Genomic DNA, 17,771 nt, shown 5'->3' with positions numbered 1-17,771 from the left:
TGGTTTGAACTTCTCAGAACAACAACCAAAATTAGTGCATCATTGAGCATCACAAATTATTTTATTAAAATGAACACAATTGATTTCATGCAAAAACATTCAAAACAAAATTCACAAAGGAAAACTTGATTTACCTGTGTCAACGGCAATGCAAATAATGATCCATAAAGTGTGTTAACAAAGGCATATTAATTCTAACAAAATGGAAAAAAACCCGATCAACCAAGAAAATTTTGAGCATAACGACGAATAATAAATAATTGATTCTCATAATAGAGTAAAAGCGTGATGAACTTAACAATGAACAGAGAAAACTCCCTACTTTATTTGGAGCAGAAGTCGAAAACAATAAATTTGTATAAAAAAAAAAGAAATTGATAATTGAATGAGATGAATTTAAAGTGTAAATTTTGACAGATAAAATAAAATTATATTGACAATTAAAATAATATTGATATAAATAATGTTTTTAGTGACTAATATTCATTAGTTTTAATAATTTTAGACTTCATAAAAATGTACCAGCAATTAATTTATTGCTAATAAATATTTGTTGTGAAAGATAAAATTTGCAGTAGTTATCAAATAATCAGATATAATTAAATTCTAAAACTTATAAATTTAATATTTTCAGATTGGATATCTACTTTTTCAGTCTTAAATTCAACCCAATTTATTTCTCTCAATATTATATTTTAACATTTTAATATGTGATCTTAAATGTGATTATTAATAAATAATTTATTGTTTAATTATAAATTAATATTTTTTATATAAATTTTAATAAAATTCTAAGTTAATTTAATAATTGTTTATTTTATACATCATAATTTTTTTAAAAAAATAAGTCTAAATTTAATTAATCAATCTCTGCCGATTCGTTATAATCCACATAAATTTGTTAACAAATAAAAATTAACATATTATATTCCAATCAAATAAAATAATTATTTTAAATAAACTCTACCCAACTCAACCTATAAATAACCCAAACCTCCGCAGCACTGAAACGAATATGACAAACATCTATTCCTATTCTTATTGTTTAAGTCAATTAGTTACCAGTAGATCATTTTGAAATATGCTTACAACTTACGGTATTTCTTTTGGTACATGAAGCGTACATATTTATCTTTGTTATATATTTTGTTTTAAACGATTTATTAAATTACTATTAATTTATTTATGTGCAAATTTGTACAGATTAAATTTTATTAATTTTGTACTTTTATGTTTAAGTTTGAATAAAATAAAAAATCAAATTATCATTTATCAATTTATAAAAAATCATTATTTCAATCTCTGTTTAATAATCCATTAATAATGTGCCAATGTATTATTATTAGATAGAGAAGATTTATACATTTTCTGATAGCCAAAACAAAAAGAAAGCTTTTACCTTGTTCATATTTATTACTTTTATACAAATTATTAGATTCATATTAAATTTACAATCTTAAAATGTTATTTTCATGTAAAAGATAATTGTCCCTAAACATATAACTATTATTATTATATTATAAAGTATGATAAATGTATTAAACAAGCTGAGACAACATATCATTATAATGATATACTTGTCTCTATTGAATAATTAAAAATAAAAAATAAAAGTTAATCCTTATATTACTTTCCTACCCGTAACGTTCGAATTACGATTTGCTTTGGTTAAGTTTGAGTTTAAAATTTTTATATTATTAATTTAATTTTTTTTAATATTATGACACCAGTTCAAATAAGTAAAATGCTCTTGGTTCACACCCAATTTACAACAACTCTACACCTAGTTTAAAATCATTGGCTTATCCACATAATGTATATGTGTCTCAATATTTTTAACCATCTATTTTGTCATTGGTCTAATCTAATTATCATACATAAATAAAGTTATTAATACACTTTTATTTTAACTTTTATTGCATTTTTAGCTTAAATTGGTTTGCACAGCCTTTAATCATTGTGGCACCCTGTGTCTGTCAAAAAACAATGTGCAATAGTATATGAATACTAGTTTGTACTAGTTCAAGAAAAAAATACTTTATTTTCAAATCATTATTATACCGTTATGAATGGTGCAAACCAAACAGAAAGTGTAGTTCACACTCAGCCAGAGCGCGTGGAATAGCTTTCCATTTTAGGTAGACATGAAGAATCCAACGTCTATAAATCCAGAGGATCTGGCCTAGCAACACGTCATTTCAAAATCATAATTTTTAGACCTAATTTCTGATTAAGCAATTAATGATTTGATTAAAGTATCCAAATTCGTCAAATAACTTTACATTTTTTAAATTTAATTAATTAATGAATGGCGTCTCCATTTTCATTCCTACCTTACGAATAAATATTAAATTTTTGTGTCCTCAAAGTTCAACCAATCAATCATTCATTCATTCCAAGGAGGGATCTCTTTCTCTCTCTCTGGCTCTCTGTCTCTCTCTCTCACTCCTCTTGCACCCTCAAAGCTCTTAGTTTCTTCTGTTCTGTGAAGGTGAATCTTTATCTGGGTATCATACATTTTGATTTGTCATTTGTGGGTTTTGTATTTGTGTGGAATTGTGTTGAATTTGGATAAGATGACTTCTTTTTTTCTCTTTTGGTTCAAAATCTATGTTGAATTGGAGGAGGTTTCGGGTTTCGGTGATACCCAGATTGTTATTACTTTTATTTTTCTGTATCGCCTTGAGAATGATGTTTTTCCAATCTGATAGGTAATAATTTATTTTTGAGTTAGGTTAGGAATATTGAGATTCTGGGACTTTCATTTTTCCCAGTAGGTTTTTGCTGGTGTGATCGACTCTCTTTTGTTTCAAAAAATAGTTTTCTCAATTTTTGGTGCGTTGAAAAGCGACGGTTTGTTTTTATCCTGTGCATATTTTGTGCATATCAAGGGTTTTGTGGTAAATGAGACAATTCATGTTCAGGAACTCTATGAAGTTGAAAGGTTTTTTTTTTTTTTTTTTACTATTGAAATTGGTAATTCATTTCCTGGGTTTGTGTTCTACTTCTAAAGCAGATTGGGAGTATAAATTTTCTCTACGTTCTGCGGTGTGTATAACCTTGGATGCCATGATATGCCCTTCTCTGTGGGTGTGTGTGTTAATTTGCATGTATTAAATTGTGAACTATTTTTGTTTTTTTTTTTTTTTGGGAGGGGGGTAGGTTAGGTTAGGTTATGAGTCAAAGATTTTTGTTTTGGGTTGTGCAATATGAGTTTGATTCACAACAGCTTACAGTTTATTATTTGAATTTACTGGTTAATTTTTTCTCATGAGGGGATAGCTAGAAATGGAATATTGGTTTTCATACAATGCTATTGAGATTGTTTGTTGGTTTACGGCTAGTACTTAAGTTTACTATTTTTTTAATCCCATGTTTGTGCTTAATAATTTGATAAAATGATCTGACCTTACAATATTTATACTTTCACTTATTTGTGATAGATATATCTCTGCAGGGACTTTTCCTTTGGTGTGGTTGCATCTCTTTCAATTATTTGTTTGGGAAGGGTCATTCGCAGACAGTGGCAAAACAAAACAGAGAGAGCAGGTGCCTTTGTGCTGATGGTAAGCATTTTTTAGCTTACTTTACTGTAGCTATCATAATACAGATCATGTGTTATCTGCCATTTTATATGCATGTATTCGTGCTCACAGTTGTTTAATTTCATTTGGGGCGTTTAATATTCTTACATTGTAGTATGGTGCTCTTGTTTTAGGCCACCAATGAGAATTTACCGCCAAATGTAATAAAGCAACTTGCCAAGGAGTTGAAAAATCTAGATGAATCCCCTCCTGAGGGCATTAAAGTTGTGGTAAATGATGATGATTTTTCAACGATATATGCTGACATTGATGGCCCGGGTAAGTAACCTTATGTGTTTATTGTGTGATTTAGTGCTTGCCATACTGTAAAGAGCTCAAGCTGAACCAGAGTAATATATTTGTACAGCTGGAACTCCTTATGAGAATGGAGTTTTCCGCATGAAGCTGTTACTGTCCCATGATTTTCCGCATTCTCCCCCTAAAGGTGTGTTTTACACTGCCCATATGGACCATTTTATAATTGTCTGGTTACATTATTAAGACAGTACTATACTGTTAGTTTTTTCCTTTGGAATATTGATTTTCCTTTTGATTTTTCTTGTTGGATGCAATTTGTCTTTTATTATTTGACCAAAAGAGATTTATATGCCTCCAATCTTGTATAGCTTTATTTTTTCTATTTGACAAAATAACATACTTTCTTTTCTCTTTTGCAAAGCTGTTAAACTTGTGAAGCTATTGAATTTAATGTTGTAGGTTTTTTCCTGACCAAGATTTTCCATCCAAATATTGCAACCAATGGAGAAATTTGTGTCAACACACTTAAAAAGGATTGGAATCCTAGCCTTGGGCTACGACATGTTCTTATTGTAAGTGTTTTAGATATTCTTGACTTTTCAAATTAAGTTGTACTTGTTGGTCTTTGTATTTATTAACATTGATTCTCATAATGAACAGGTTGTTAGGTGTCTGTTGATTGAACCATTTCCAGAATCAGCTCTTAATGAACAGGCTGGCAAACTGCTGCTTGAAAATTATGAGGAGTATGCTAGACATGCAAGGTGAGTTAAGCCAATGATGCTATTCCTGTTAATCTTTTGTATGTGAATTTTGAAAATTAACATGAAACTTAGAGTCTTTACTAAGTTTAGGATCTCATTAATGAGTGACCTAAGGGATTGGTGATAGAGCATTTTGGCTCTGTTTGGGTAAACTTCTATAAAATTCCTTTATAAGAGGAAAAATCAATATAAAAAATGAATGAAACTTCTCTCATAAGTTAAAAACAACTTATACTTTATTTTTTGAGAAGTTTTGAGAAGCTCTCTCGTTTAACTTATGAAAGAAGTTTTATTTATTATTTTTACTAATTTTTTCTTATGAGGACTTTTTATAAGTTCATCCAAACAAGGCCTTTATATAAGTTAATTAAATACTTTCTGTTACTTGCAAGTATAAGTATTAAATGGTTTGTGTATTTAATATCGTAAATTCCTTCCTTCTCATTAAATATTTTCTACTTTTGTTTCCTTAAGCAGGGCAATATAACATTTTTCCTAAGTTTTGAACCCCTCTTCTGGAATCTTTTTGGCAATTTAAACTTGAAGCAAGAATTATGTTGAGCATTTTTATTTTTATTTAACTTATTGTCTTTCTTCATCTGCCAAAGTTCATCAGCCTGACACCCATATATATCTACTTAAGATCTTTTCAGTTACCTGATTTAAGTTACCTTTCTGAGCTTACCTACCTTGTTGAAGCTATGTTACTGTAGCTATTCTACTTGAAATTTCAGTTATTCCATGCGTTGTAGGACATATCATATCTCATGTTTGTGGAGGGATACGCAAATCTTGTCTTGATTTTAAATTCAGGTGTTTCTTTCTTGGGTTTGACAAATTTTTGACTATGAAAAATGTTTGGGAGCAAGTTTCTTTGCTATTTGATTCATAAAATTTTTGCACTTGATGAGCTTCAGTTGTGGGATGCAGGCTCTACACTGGAATCCATGCAAAACCAAAGCCCAAATTTAAAAGTGGAGCTATATCTGAATCAACAACTGCGCTGAATGTTGATCAGACAAACACCTCAGTGCTTAGTGCTGACGTAAAAACCTCACCCGCGAGTGCTGCATTGCCATTGCCATCGCCATCGCCTGCAACCACTGTCACAAGAGGAAATAGTCAAGAACAGGCAGCATCGGCAGTTTTGACTGAGACAATAGTTAATGGTTCTACTACTGGTACAGTAATTTCTTCTGCTTCTGCACCACAAAAGAAGGAAGGTGGACAAGCAAAAGCTCAGGTGGACAAGAAGAAGATAGATGCTAGAAAGAAAAGTTTGAAAAGATTGTGAAAATGTTGTTCAATAATTGAACTTTTCATTTGTGGCTTAGTTTTGCAATTTCATAGGAAAAAAAGGAGGGAGAGGGAGAGGGGGGGGGGGGGGGGGATGGGTTCAACATTTGCTTTATAATGAGTAATTTCCATTGGCCGTAAATGGATGAAATTGAACTTGTTTGGACTTGTGTTAGTTATCATGTCTTGCATCTTTTGGTGGTAATATTCATATTTTGGGGAAGAAGAATGGTCTACCAGTTGGGTTATTTTTGGATTCAAATCATTTATCAAAAAGTGTGCAGTATGATGGATTGGGATTGCAAATTTTCTTTTGAATCCAAACTGCACATGTGGGTTGATTTTTAGGTTTAACTTGAGTTATGAAGCCAAAAAGATAAAAGAAGGAAAAAGTGTAGCTGAATGCGAGGAAATATATTATTAGTCAGTCACAGTAATCTAAGCAATTCATGATAATTGTTAAAATGTTTTTTTTTTAATTAAACCTTTATAATTTTGCAATTTTTTAATTTTAAACTTTTTACTTTAACTTAGCTACTCTAAATGGTTTATAAAATGGACTTATAGTGTGTTTAGATACACAATTTAGCTAATATTTATTTTATAAGTTTTTTTTTAATTATTATTTATGTAGAATAACTTAATTTGATAAATTATATTAAAAAAATTATTAAAATAAATTAAAAGGAGCGAAAGTTATAAGCTGTTTATAAACTGATTAATACTTTTTCTCACTTTTATATTAGTAGAATTTCACACTATGTAAAAAAAATGGTTTTTATATATATTTTTAGACTGGTTTCTTTGTTTAAGAATTTAAGGTTTATGAAAAAAATATAATATATAATGTTATCAATATATTAAAAATTACTTGCTACTAAAACATTTTTTTCCCTAAATCATTGATCTTGATCGCTGGAATTTATTTTTATGAGTAAAACAAAAAAGGAGTATAACTTACAAATTTTGGTGTTTATTTTCCTCAAAAACTAAATACAATTTACATATGGTTCTTTTTTTACACATAGTTTAATTCATAACTTAAGATACTTCCTTTACAATAAGAATTTGGCAAAATTTAAATAAAATTCTCAAAAATATTTATAAAAGATAAAAATAAGAAAATAATTTTTTTATAAGTTAATATTAATTTATATTTTTTATTTTTTAAAAATCTTTTCATTCTTCTATCGCTGCTTGTCCAAAAGTTTATCCAAGTTTTTATCTAAAATTTTCATCAAGACCTTTTTCTTTTCGGTATGAAGGAGATTATCATGGACCAAGTAATCCTCAAAAGGACTTTCACCCGTTGCTTCTTAAAGTCTTTATTTAGCAATTAAATTGTCGAAGCACATGCATTTGACTACTTGTAATTTACTAATACATTCATATGCAGATATGATCACTCAATCCCTAAGCTTTGATTTAAGCCAAAATGAGACCCTGCTCAATATTTAAGAAGTATAATATGCGAATGATTGCTTATTTGAGAATAAATTAGTTTAAAGCAATAATCGATAATATTTTAAAAGATTTCTGAAAAAATGATAATGTATTTTTATTTTTTTAAACTAAACAAAACAAAACATAAACATATATAATACATTCTTTGGGTTAATAAGCAAATGAAATGTTATTAACTAAAGGAAGAGTAGAATCTCCATTCAATACATTAATTCTTTTGATAACCAATTCTTTTGTTTGAACAACACTTTTTAAGTAAAAAGACAAATATACAGATATATAATACAAATAAGAAAAACGTATTTAAATATTTAATCATATTATAAATCACAACTTATTTACATTATAAATTATATGGCATAATAATCTCGAATTTTCTAAAAACATAAACACATATTCATAAAAAAATTGAACAACACAGAGGCTTTTGGGTTATAATTTATCTGCAGATAGAATAAGAAAAGTGATAGAAGTTTAGTATTTTTGAGATTTAATTCGGTTCAATGTTGAATATAAAAATAAGCAACTAAACCAAACCAAATACTTTTTTTTTTTGGCTCTTGGATTTCTTCAATTAACTGTTTAATTGTTTTTTAATTATTTTTAAATTTAGTTAATAATTTAAAATAGTTTGAATCAGTCCTGAATCACATTTACAAAACATCAGCTCAACGAAAAAAGCTTAGATTCGCACAATTTCAAATGCAAACAGAAATGGGACATCTTTAAACGTTGTTTCTGAAGAAACAGGGTTCCAAAAGAAACCAAGGACTAAGAGCGGAAGAAAGCATAGTTAAATGAACATTAAAACTCGAGGCACAAGTAACAAGAGAAACTAGAAAGACACCATTCCACCACAATTACCATTAGCAGCAGAGTTTACCACTAATTGTGATCAAGATTGAATTAAAAACCATAAAATAAAAATTTAGAAAAAAGAGAGTAGGGAAGGACATTGGGCAAGGACTAGGTGTACTATAACACAAGTCAACCACGTCCTAAGATGTTTTTCTGACATTAATTAAGAATTGAGTAGAGATGGTGCATGATCACTTGGCCATCATGACCTTAACAAACTCCTCATAATTTATTTGGCCATCACCATCAACATCAGCCTCTCGAATCATCTCATCAACTTCTTCATCAGTGAGCTTCTCCCCAAGATTTGTCATAACATGGCGAAGCTCAGCAGCAGAAATGAACCCATTTTGATCTTTGTCAAAAACTCTGAATGCCTCTTTCAGCTCTTCCTCAGAATCAGTGTCCTTCATCTTCCTAGCCATAAGGTTTAGAAACTCAGGGAAATCAATTGTGCCATTACCATCAGCATCTACTTCATTGATCATGTCTTGCAGCTCTGCCTCTGTTGGGTTCTGCCCCAATGACCGCATAACAGTGCCAAGCTCCTTTGTTGTGATGCATCCTATAATGTTTCATTACACACCAACAAGAAGATCCCAATTAAGCACATCCTCATAACATACACTTAAAATTATTACTGCGTGTTTAGTTCAGTTTATTTTTTAAAAAAATCATTTATATTCGACATTTTCCAAAGAGCTAATAAGCTATTATTTAAAAAGAAAACTTTTTCAAATATGCACTTAATCGTGTTGATAGGAATGTCACAAATAGAATTAGACAAATTGACAAGTGTTCTGCAATCTGCAGTAAAATCTTCCAAATTGGTTTTAACACAGATTTTTAGATCCCTTCCCGGAATAAAGAAAAGATAAATCATATTTTGTTTTTAAAACTAGTTTATAATTAAAATTTCACTAAACTGCGAAATATATAAAAAATTTCATCATAATCTATGAGTGACTCATAATTAAAATCTTGTTAAATTTTGAGAAAGATCTATAATTTTTTTTAAAATATATTTTTTAAGGAAATTTTCGTGAATTTGGAAAAAAAAATTCTTTAAAATGGTCTCTGTGTTTTATATAAATCATAAGCGTGAGCAAGACCTGAAATTCCCTTTTTTACTACAATCATATTATATTTGATGTATTGTTGTTATTACTTGAAACCAAAATGAAAGAAAAGATAAACAAAAGCAAATTGTTTCTTTTATTTTTTTTTTATACGAGTAATGTATAAGTTTCATTATTTGAATCACTAAAAATTAAGATTATATGTGACATTGTATATACTTTTTTTTTTTCAATAACGTTTTACCTTTTTCGCATACAATATTCCAAAAATGCACAAAAAAAACTATACCACTGGTAATGTAAACTCTTTGTTTTGTTCTGATAACTTGGACAAGAAAAGCATAAAAAGCTCAACAAAACAGAAAATGGCAAAAACACATAATCTAAAAACAACAATAATAGTTTTAAAAAGATCTAGGGAATGAGCTAATTAACATGATGATGGGAATGAAATAAATATGAAAAGGAATATTTAGAAAAGACAGAAAAATGATAGAATTGAAGATACCATCTCCATCCTTGTCAAACAAGCTGAAAGCTTCTTTAAACTCAGAGATCTGTTCATCGGTGAGTTGATCTGCCATTGCGATTGGAATTGCTCTTTCTTTCTTTCTTAATTTGAATGGGTTATTTCTTTCTGCTTTTCTGAAGAAAGAGAGAGATAAAAACAAAGAAACTGAACAAACGCGTAGCGGTTCACTCTTGTTCCGACAAAACCTCCCCTTCTTATATTGATGCCATCAACACATACTCCACTCTTTTTTCTTTACCATTAATTAAATTCACTTGTTTCCCCTTTCTCCTTTGACCCTTTAAAGCTTCTCACATATAATTAAGTAACTAAATCTCCATTAAGCCCCTCATTAGTTAGATTTACTATATGAGGATTTGCATTCAAATGTTTTCTTTTGCATAATCTATTGAGAATATAATCACATATATGTAACTTCTAACAGGGTTTAATTATTTATACTTATTTTCAAGTTTGGCATCAATCAATGAATAAGAATACTTAGACGGAAGTCTTTTAAAAATTAGAGCTTCATGTTGAGTATGCAAACCAATCATCATTTGATTCAGCAAGCACGCTTTGGTCTGCAAGAGATATTGGTGTTTATTAAAATCATTTATGCATGCAAAAAGAAAAATACTAATTAGTAAATATCAATTTATGCATTTTAATGCATGTTTGTATTGTTAACAAAATTGGGTGTAACTAGAAATAAGACTTTTCTGAGAAAATTTATCTTCAAATGTGTGTTTTTGTTTGAAAAGCTATACAAGGTTTGTTTATCATACAAGCAAGTTAAAAATTCTTATCAAATCGAATTTTAAGAAATGTTTTTTAAATATAAAATATTCTTTTCATTTTTTTTTATAAAAAACAAATATTAAGTTATTAGGATAAAAAAAATTAAATAAGTTATAGTTTTTATAAATATAAAATTTATTTTAAAAATATCGATAATATTAAATGATGTAATTGATAACTTATATATAATAATAATACTAATAAAAGAATGGTATAAAAAAATTTTAGTAATTAGTATATTTTAAATTTATCCTATATTTTTTATAATTAAGAAAAAATTACTTCATTTTATTTTTTATAAAAAAACAGAGTTAATTTTTTAGGGTAAAAATGTAAATATAACAAGAAATTGAATAATTTGTTATATACATTTCTTGTAGGCGTTTTTAGGATTTTTAATACCGTTCAGTTATTAATCAAAGTTAAAATATTACTTCAATAAAAAATACATTTAAAATTATTATAAATTATTAAGATAAAACTATAATTTAAATTAAAATATAATACTAAAAATATATAAATTTGTCCTTTGTGAATTTGGTTTCAGTTGTCTTCTGCATGTGCAAATGAAAATGACGCACCGTGTCATAATCATAATCCACAATTAATTAAAAAATAATCTCACTATTTTATCATTGAAAATTTTTTATACTGCTTTTATCTGAAAATGAGAACATAGTTACAATGGTTACTAATTACTTATTTTAGTGATGTTAGCTATGAGGTGGTCGCTAATGTAGAGTCATTGTCGGCTACCTTTAAGCATAGCTAAGGTCTTTGTTTACTTTATTTTTTTGATTAAAAGTAATTATAATTTTTTACGTATTGACTAAGGTCCTTGTTTTATTTTATTTTATTAAAATTTATTGTAAATTTTTTATTTTAAGTGTAGTTTTTGAAATATTTTAAATAAAAAAAAAGTTGTCCAAAAATATACATTTAATATTAAAATAAATTTTAATTAATATTAAATGTTAAAATTTTATACTTAAGTTTTATTTAATTAGATCTTGCTGTCCACCAAATGAAAATGGTGGCGAAATACGCGGTTAGGCCACGGAATAGTTAGGTCGTTGGGGCCAGGTTCACTTTCGTGGAATTTTGATTGAATAGGGACATTTTTATGTTTTGGCATAATAAACATATAATATTAAATTAATTTTTTAATGTGCATCTAAATGTATATAATAAACATATAATATCACTTTAGTAACTAGACAACCGTGTTGGCAACCAAGAATTTCTAATGACTTCCTCGTTAATATATTAAAGAAAAACGTTATATACATTCAAAGATAAGTTATTGTAAGAGAAAAATAATAATATAATATAATAAATAAATAATTTCTTATATAAATTAAAATTTACTTATATTTTTTATATTTAAAATTTATTTTCATTTTACTTTTATAAAAAAGTTATTTTTAATTTATAAAAAAAAATTATTCATTTTTTATAAGAATTTATCCACAAGTTTAAGTAAAGTCATAATATAATCAACACAATGATATAAATACAAAATAGTATAAGAAAAAGATAATTTTTAATGTAAAAAATTCTTCAAAATAAGGGTAAAAAATTACAAGTTGTGCAAACTAAAAAAATAATTCATTACAATCAATAAGGGATATAAGATTTCTAATAAGTGTACAAACTATGCTTATAAATAGGCAAGACAAACAAAATACCAATAGTTACAAACAAGAGATAAAAAGATGAAAAGACCTTAGTTGCAAAGTAAGAAATTGAAACCTCCATCTCTCCCTCTTCAAATTTTGTCATAATAATCCAACAAAACAAAATGAAGATTCACGTGTCACAAATTTACTGTCCAAAAATCAGCTTAATACAACGACGAATGATTTTTCAGTTATAATATAAAAAATAATAGTCCAGTAGTATACAAAAATAACAACAAATTCTCTTTCTCTCTTCTCTCTAAATGTTTTTGTTGTAATGAATTTCTCTTCTTCTTTTTTTCATTTCCTATCTATCTATCTTTACTAGTTTTATTGAGACATAATGAGTTAATATATTTAGACTTTTTCTTTACATAAGATGAGATCCCAAAAACTCAACAACTATTTTTTTGACAAGATCCTCTCGTAAAATTAAAAGAAGAAAGTTTTTCACTATTCTACAACAAACTAGTAAAGTTATAGGGAAAAAATATATGATCAAGATTTTTATAGGAGGAAAACCAAATCATTGAAGTGTTTGCTTGCTTTAGTAGCTTTTAGTTCACTATAGCATAAGCTTTTTTTTAGGTACAACTTAACACTAATATTAGAATAAATAATGATAATAATAGTTGAGGTTCCTTCAGCAAGAATGAAGCTGCTCTAAAATTGTGTTTGGATGACGTAATTAAAAATTTTAAGAAATTTAAATTACATAATATAAATTTTTATTATTTTAAAGTATTTTATTTGGATATAATAATTGAATTTCTTTCCTTTCAATTTTTTTTTGGATAAAGTAAATTAAATTATTTATATTCTTAAAGAAACAAAACTATGACCATATTTGATAAAATTAAAAATATGGAATTTAAATTATTAAATTAACCAAAAATAAATAAAAATATGAATAAAACACATAATAAATGAAAAAAATTATAGATTCTCACTCTTTTCTTAGGATTTAGAATTCTTTGATTGTAGTTTATTAAAAATTCTGAGAATATTAAATTCTTTAACATTAAATATTTAAACAAAAAAATTTAACTTAGAATTGTAAACTTTTAAAAAAAAAGAATTACTCACTTAGAATACCTCATTCAAACATACTTTTAAAGCCTACCCCATAACGTTAATGATAAAAAAAATGTAATCTTTACGCAATAAATAATCTTGGCAATAATTTCATATGTGATAGGTTTATAATCCTTTAAGTCAATTCGGTTATCTAATTTAGGTATGATAACCATTAAAAATCTCTACAAATGAAGCATTAAAATGTCCATGAAAAAAGCATGATTAACCAGGGCACAAATATCATCCCCAACAAGTATCCTAAAAAGTCTTAAAAGAAACTCACATAGAAACCATTTGGACTAATGACTTTATATTTGACAAGGCTTCATAAAATTTAAAACATTATCACCTTTCTTCTTAGAAATATGTTACAACAAATTATCTATTGTTATTTGAGAAAGTTGGGCAATATTAGAATTAGGTATAACCTCAAAATGAACCTCCTTTTAGTACCACTTTCTTTTGTTAAAACTATAAGGCTTCCTTCTTTAAGATATCCACATTAACCATCCTTTTGAGTATTTAGATCGTTAAGTTTATTTTTCTATCTTTGAATAACAACTTGAGTAGGAAATAAATGGGTATTGTGATCTCTATATTTAACCTATTTCTTTCTTAACTTATTTAATATGATAAATCAATAAAACATTTCATATATAATTAAATTTTTTAATTAATAAAAGGGATAAAAAAAAACTACCAATGAAATCATGATTCCAACTATTTTGCAGAAAAAACTGCTCCATTAATCAGATAAATTTGTGAGTGGATCAAATCATGGAGGAAAAATTAAAAAAAGCTACTGTAAAAAAGTGTATACCTGGGAAACAAAAAAAAATTAGCACTCATATCTCTTCCAGCTCTTTTTTGACTTTCTTCACCGCTCTGGACTTTAACACTCATGTATCTTCCCGCTCGTTTTTTACTTTCTTCATGGCTCTAGACTTTTGTCTTCATTAAACATATGCATAGTGCTCGAGAGAGTGAAACCGCTGTTCAAAGGAGTTGCTACCATGATTTGGGAGTGAAACAGGAAAAGGGAGGAGTGCCTTTTTGATTTGGCCCATTTGGGAAAGTAAGGTGAAAAGCTTTGCAGATAAATTGTGGAATATTTTCATTGCTTTAGGAAATATTGCACTCCCTAGCAGTTATGCTGAAATTGCTATAGATTTCCAAGTATGAACAAACTATAAGACTTTTTTTCCAATGTGCAATTATACCCTTTCTCTCTCGCACACGTCAAGTACTTTTCCAAGTATAAGAACAATCATTTGTTAGATCTTTCATGCTACCATCTTTAATATATCCAGGTATTGTAATACGTTGTAGGTTCATTTTCTTCCGTAGCTTTTGCTATTTAACATTCTTTGTTTGTGTACATTATAATCTTAGTTGTTGCAGTGATTTAACTTTTTTTTTTTTTCTTTATACAATTTGTTGTTCCCTTTTGATGTACTTTTATATATCCTCGTTTGTTTGTTTTTTTTAGGATTTCTATACCCACTTATTCATTTGATATTTTTCTTTTATTTTTTAAGTGGTATCACTTTGCACAAAGCTATGTTAGAATACGAGAAAGAGATACTGCAAAAAATTGCATAGAATAAAGCAAAATTAGAAGATTTAGGATTGTCTTAAATAACTTTATTCTTCAAGGGTCTAATGAAGAAAGTTAAGAACAAAAAAAATGAAGATCAACAGATTGAAGATAAAGAAGATAAAAAATACAGACCTGAGGATGATAAAAAATTTAGATTAAAATTTTCAAATAAAGAAGACGAGTACTATAAATATGACAAAGTTATCATTGAAAATGCTCATAGGTCACAAAAAAGAAAGATACACATTGCAACTTTTATCGTTAAATTAGTATATTTGTGAAAAATATTTCATTTTCATGATTTTGAATAAGACTAACAATATTCTTAAATATTTTTATGATTAATTATTGTATTAGCAGATGGTGATTACACATATTGAAAAATAAGTGAACAAGACTCAATTTAATATTATACCTAATGACTCACAAGTGATCAATGTTGAACAAGCTGGAATAAATACAAATATGAATTTTTTTTTACCATAATTAGTAAAACAATATATGACAAATTTTAATTTAATAATTGAATTGATAATGATAACATAATTATTCATATTAATGCTGTTTTCCTAAATTTTAAATCTTCAAAATACAGTCATTATATGTAATACATATGGGTAGGAAGTTAGATAATTTGAGTTTAATGAATTTCAGTGCTAGATGATGATGTTCATATGTGAAATCTCCCATAATTTTAGGCAATATTAGAAAGGGTCGTGGATATACTATTAATGCAAAACTCCAACAAAAAAGGGCAAAGAGAATGGCGAAGGAAAAGACTCCTGATATTCAATTTAGGGATTTATGGAAAGCATGCAAGTTTTTTTAAATCTAAAGCACTTATTTGTATATGCAATGAGCACCGCTTCAAGTTAACAGTTGGAAAGAAATACCTGAGGATGATGTAGATGCAATGTGGAAACATATAAAGGTTAACATTACTTCACTTATTTACTTGTTTTATACAATGTTTTCTAATCTAACAATATATTTTGATTTATAATATTTTGATTTGTCTCTACTAATGAATTTACATGACTTCAAGAAATCTTATGTTTGCCTGATGAAGTTAAAGAATATGCCATGAAACAAATGCAATCTCAATATAAAAACAAACATAATAATTTGTATCGAACATATCTTAAAAAAAAAAAGGCCAAATGATGTGTCTCCCAAGGATTGGAATTGGCTAATAGAAAACAAATGGAATGATTCTAAATTTCAGGTACATATACTTCTTTATCCATAACTTTAGTTTATTTATTTTCTTTATACTTGTAATAATAAACCATTTTCATTTCATGTAGGAGAGGAGCTTGAAAAATAAAGCTAATCAAAGTAAGCAACAAATTAAATCTATCACCGATATAAAATCAATTGTGCAAAAGACATTTGAAATGGTATTTTTTTATGTTAATTTTTTATGCATTATATATAATATCAGTAATTTGAAATGGTATTTATCTATGTTTATGACTAAAATATGAGTAATTTTTAACTCTAATAGATAACTTTGATATCTTTTATTGGAATTTATAATTGGTAGCTTGTCTATAATGACGTTGAATTATTGTTTGTTTTGATATCGTTAAATTATATTTGATATCTTTCAAGTTGATGATGAATTATAATTGATATCTTTTATTGTAATTTTAATATCATTCATTTCTTTTGTTATCTTTAATAGAAAGAAGATTCAAAAACTAATGAATGGCCAGATGCCATAAAAATATGGAAGGCCACACGAATGAGATCTAATGGAACATGGTGTACTCAAAATAGTGTCCAAATTATGGTAAAAGAAAATATTTTTAAAAGTTGTGGTAGTTGAAATAAAAATTTCATTAATATTTTTCTTTCCTAAATTATCTATTTTTTATATTTTTATTTTATTTATCTTAATCTTTTTACAGGAAGATTTAAAGAATATAGGAGATATATATCAAGAAAATATTTCTCAAGCTCAAGTGCCATTGATTGAGCATTTTGCACTCGTATTAGGAAGAAAACCAAATCATTCACTTGGTTTAGGAGTGCAACAATAACACAAAAATTTATAAACAAATAAATAATTGAAAATCAAGTTGAGAATGCAAAGAAGAGAGCATATGATTTAGAATTCGAAGTGAAAAATTGACTGACATTTCAAAAAAATAAGAAGAAGCTAATTTTCAATTGCAAATTGAATTGTAATCTCAACGTGAATTGATTGATGCTCAAAAATTAACTTTTGAATCTTAATAGAAACAAATGAAGGAAGACCTTGAAATGGAGATGTCAATGGACTATCTTATTGGGAGAATTATCATTCAACAAGTTATTTAATAATTCACGTACTCCATGTAAGTTTATTGATTATTTTAGTTATCATCACTTAATTATTATTTAGTTACATTCTTAAAAATTTATTAATTGATTGATTTGTATTTACTAATATTATTTTATTTTATTTTTCTTATCTGCAAGATCAGAATCCATGAGAGTATTTTTCATTCTATTTTAGTTGTTTAATTTAATATTATTTTTTTTTATTTTAGAATTTTAATATGTCAATGATGTATTTTAATTTCATTTATAATTTTCATGTATAAACTTTTATTGGATATTTATTATATTTAAATTTATGATTCAACATATGCCTTCATAATTTATCATTTATGATTTTAATTTATATTTATTTTATTTAAAAATACAATTGTTAAAATATTCACTTTGATATAACAACAATATTAATTTTAAAAAATAATAATTAAAATCATTAATGATATAAATTTGAGTAATAATATAAGAATTATTAATT

At 26.9% G+C, this 17,771-nt stretch overlaps 2 protein-coding genes across 5 annotated transcripts; one reads left to right on the top strand and one right to left on the bottom strand.

The window, feature by feature from the left end:
* The first annotated feature begins 2,345 nt into the window (after window positions 1-2,345).
* Window positions 2,346-6,123, top strand: LOC113862774 (ubiquitin-conjugating enzyme E2 22-like). Of its 2 annotated transcripts, none has more exons than XM_027495968.1 (7): window positions 2,346-2,491; window positions 3,444-3,566; window positions 3,719-3,863; window positions 3,952-4,029; window positions 4,302-4,414; window positions 4,503-4,606; window positions 5,537-5,964. In XM_027495968.1, exons 2-7 carry the CDS (start codon window positions 3,564-3,566, stop codon window positions 5,898-5,900), a joined length of 807 nt encoding a protein of 268 aa, XP_027351769.1. In that variant the 5' UTR covers window positions 2,346-2,491; window positions 3,444-3,563; the 3' UTR covers window positions 5,901-5,964. The 2 variants fall into 2 exon arrangements, with proteins under 2 accessions (XP_027351769.1, XP_027351768.1); XM_027495967.1 differs by having other exon boundaries at window positions 2,357-2,491; window positions 3,458-3,566; window positions 5,537-6,123.
* A 1,800-nt stretch (window positions 6,124-7,923) lies between these two features.
* On the bottom strand, window positions 7,924-10,151 carry LOC113861172 (calmodulin). 3 transcript variants are annotated; one of them, XM_027493810.1, is made up of 2 exons: window positions 9,812-10,151; window positions 7,924-8,789 (listed from the first exon to the last, which is right to left on the bottom strand). In XM_027493810.1, exons 1-2 carry the CDS (start codon window positions 9,885-9,887, stop codon window positions 8,416-8,418), a joined length of 450 nt encoding a protein of 149 aa, XP_027349611.1. In that variant the 5' UTR covers window positions 9,888-10,151; the 3' UTR covers window positions 7,924-8,415. The 3 variants fall into 3 exon arrangements, with proteins under 3 accessions (XP_027349611.1, XP_027349609.1, XP_027349610.1); XM_027493808.1 differs by having other exon boundaries at window positions 8,326-8,796; window positions 9,774-9,887; XM_027493809.1 differs by having other exon boundaries at window positions 8,326-8,796; window positions 9,795-9,887.
* Between the last annotated feature and the right edge of the window lie 7,620 nt (window positions 10,152-17,771).

This window comes from Abrus precatorius, unplaced genomic scaffold, assembly GCF_003935025.1.
Source record: "Abrus precatorius isolate BTA unplaced genomic scaffold, Abrus_2018 Scaffold3, whole genome shotgun sequence".
NCBI classification, from domain to species: Eukaryota; Viridiplantae; Streptophyta; class Magnoliopsida; order Fabales; family Fabaceae; genus Abrus; species Abrus precatorius.
This window is presented reverse-complemented; position numbering and strand designations above follow the sequence as displayed.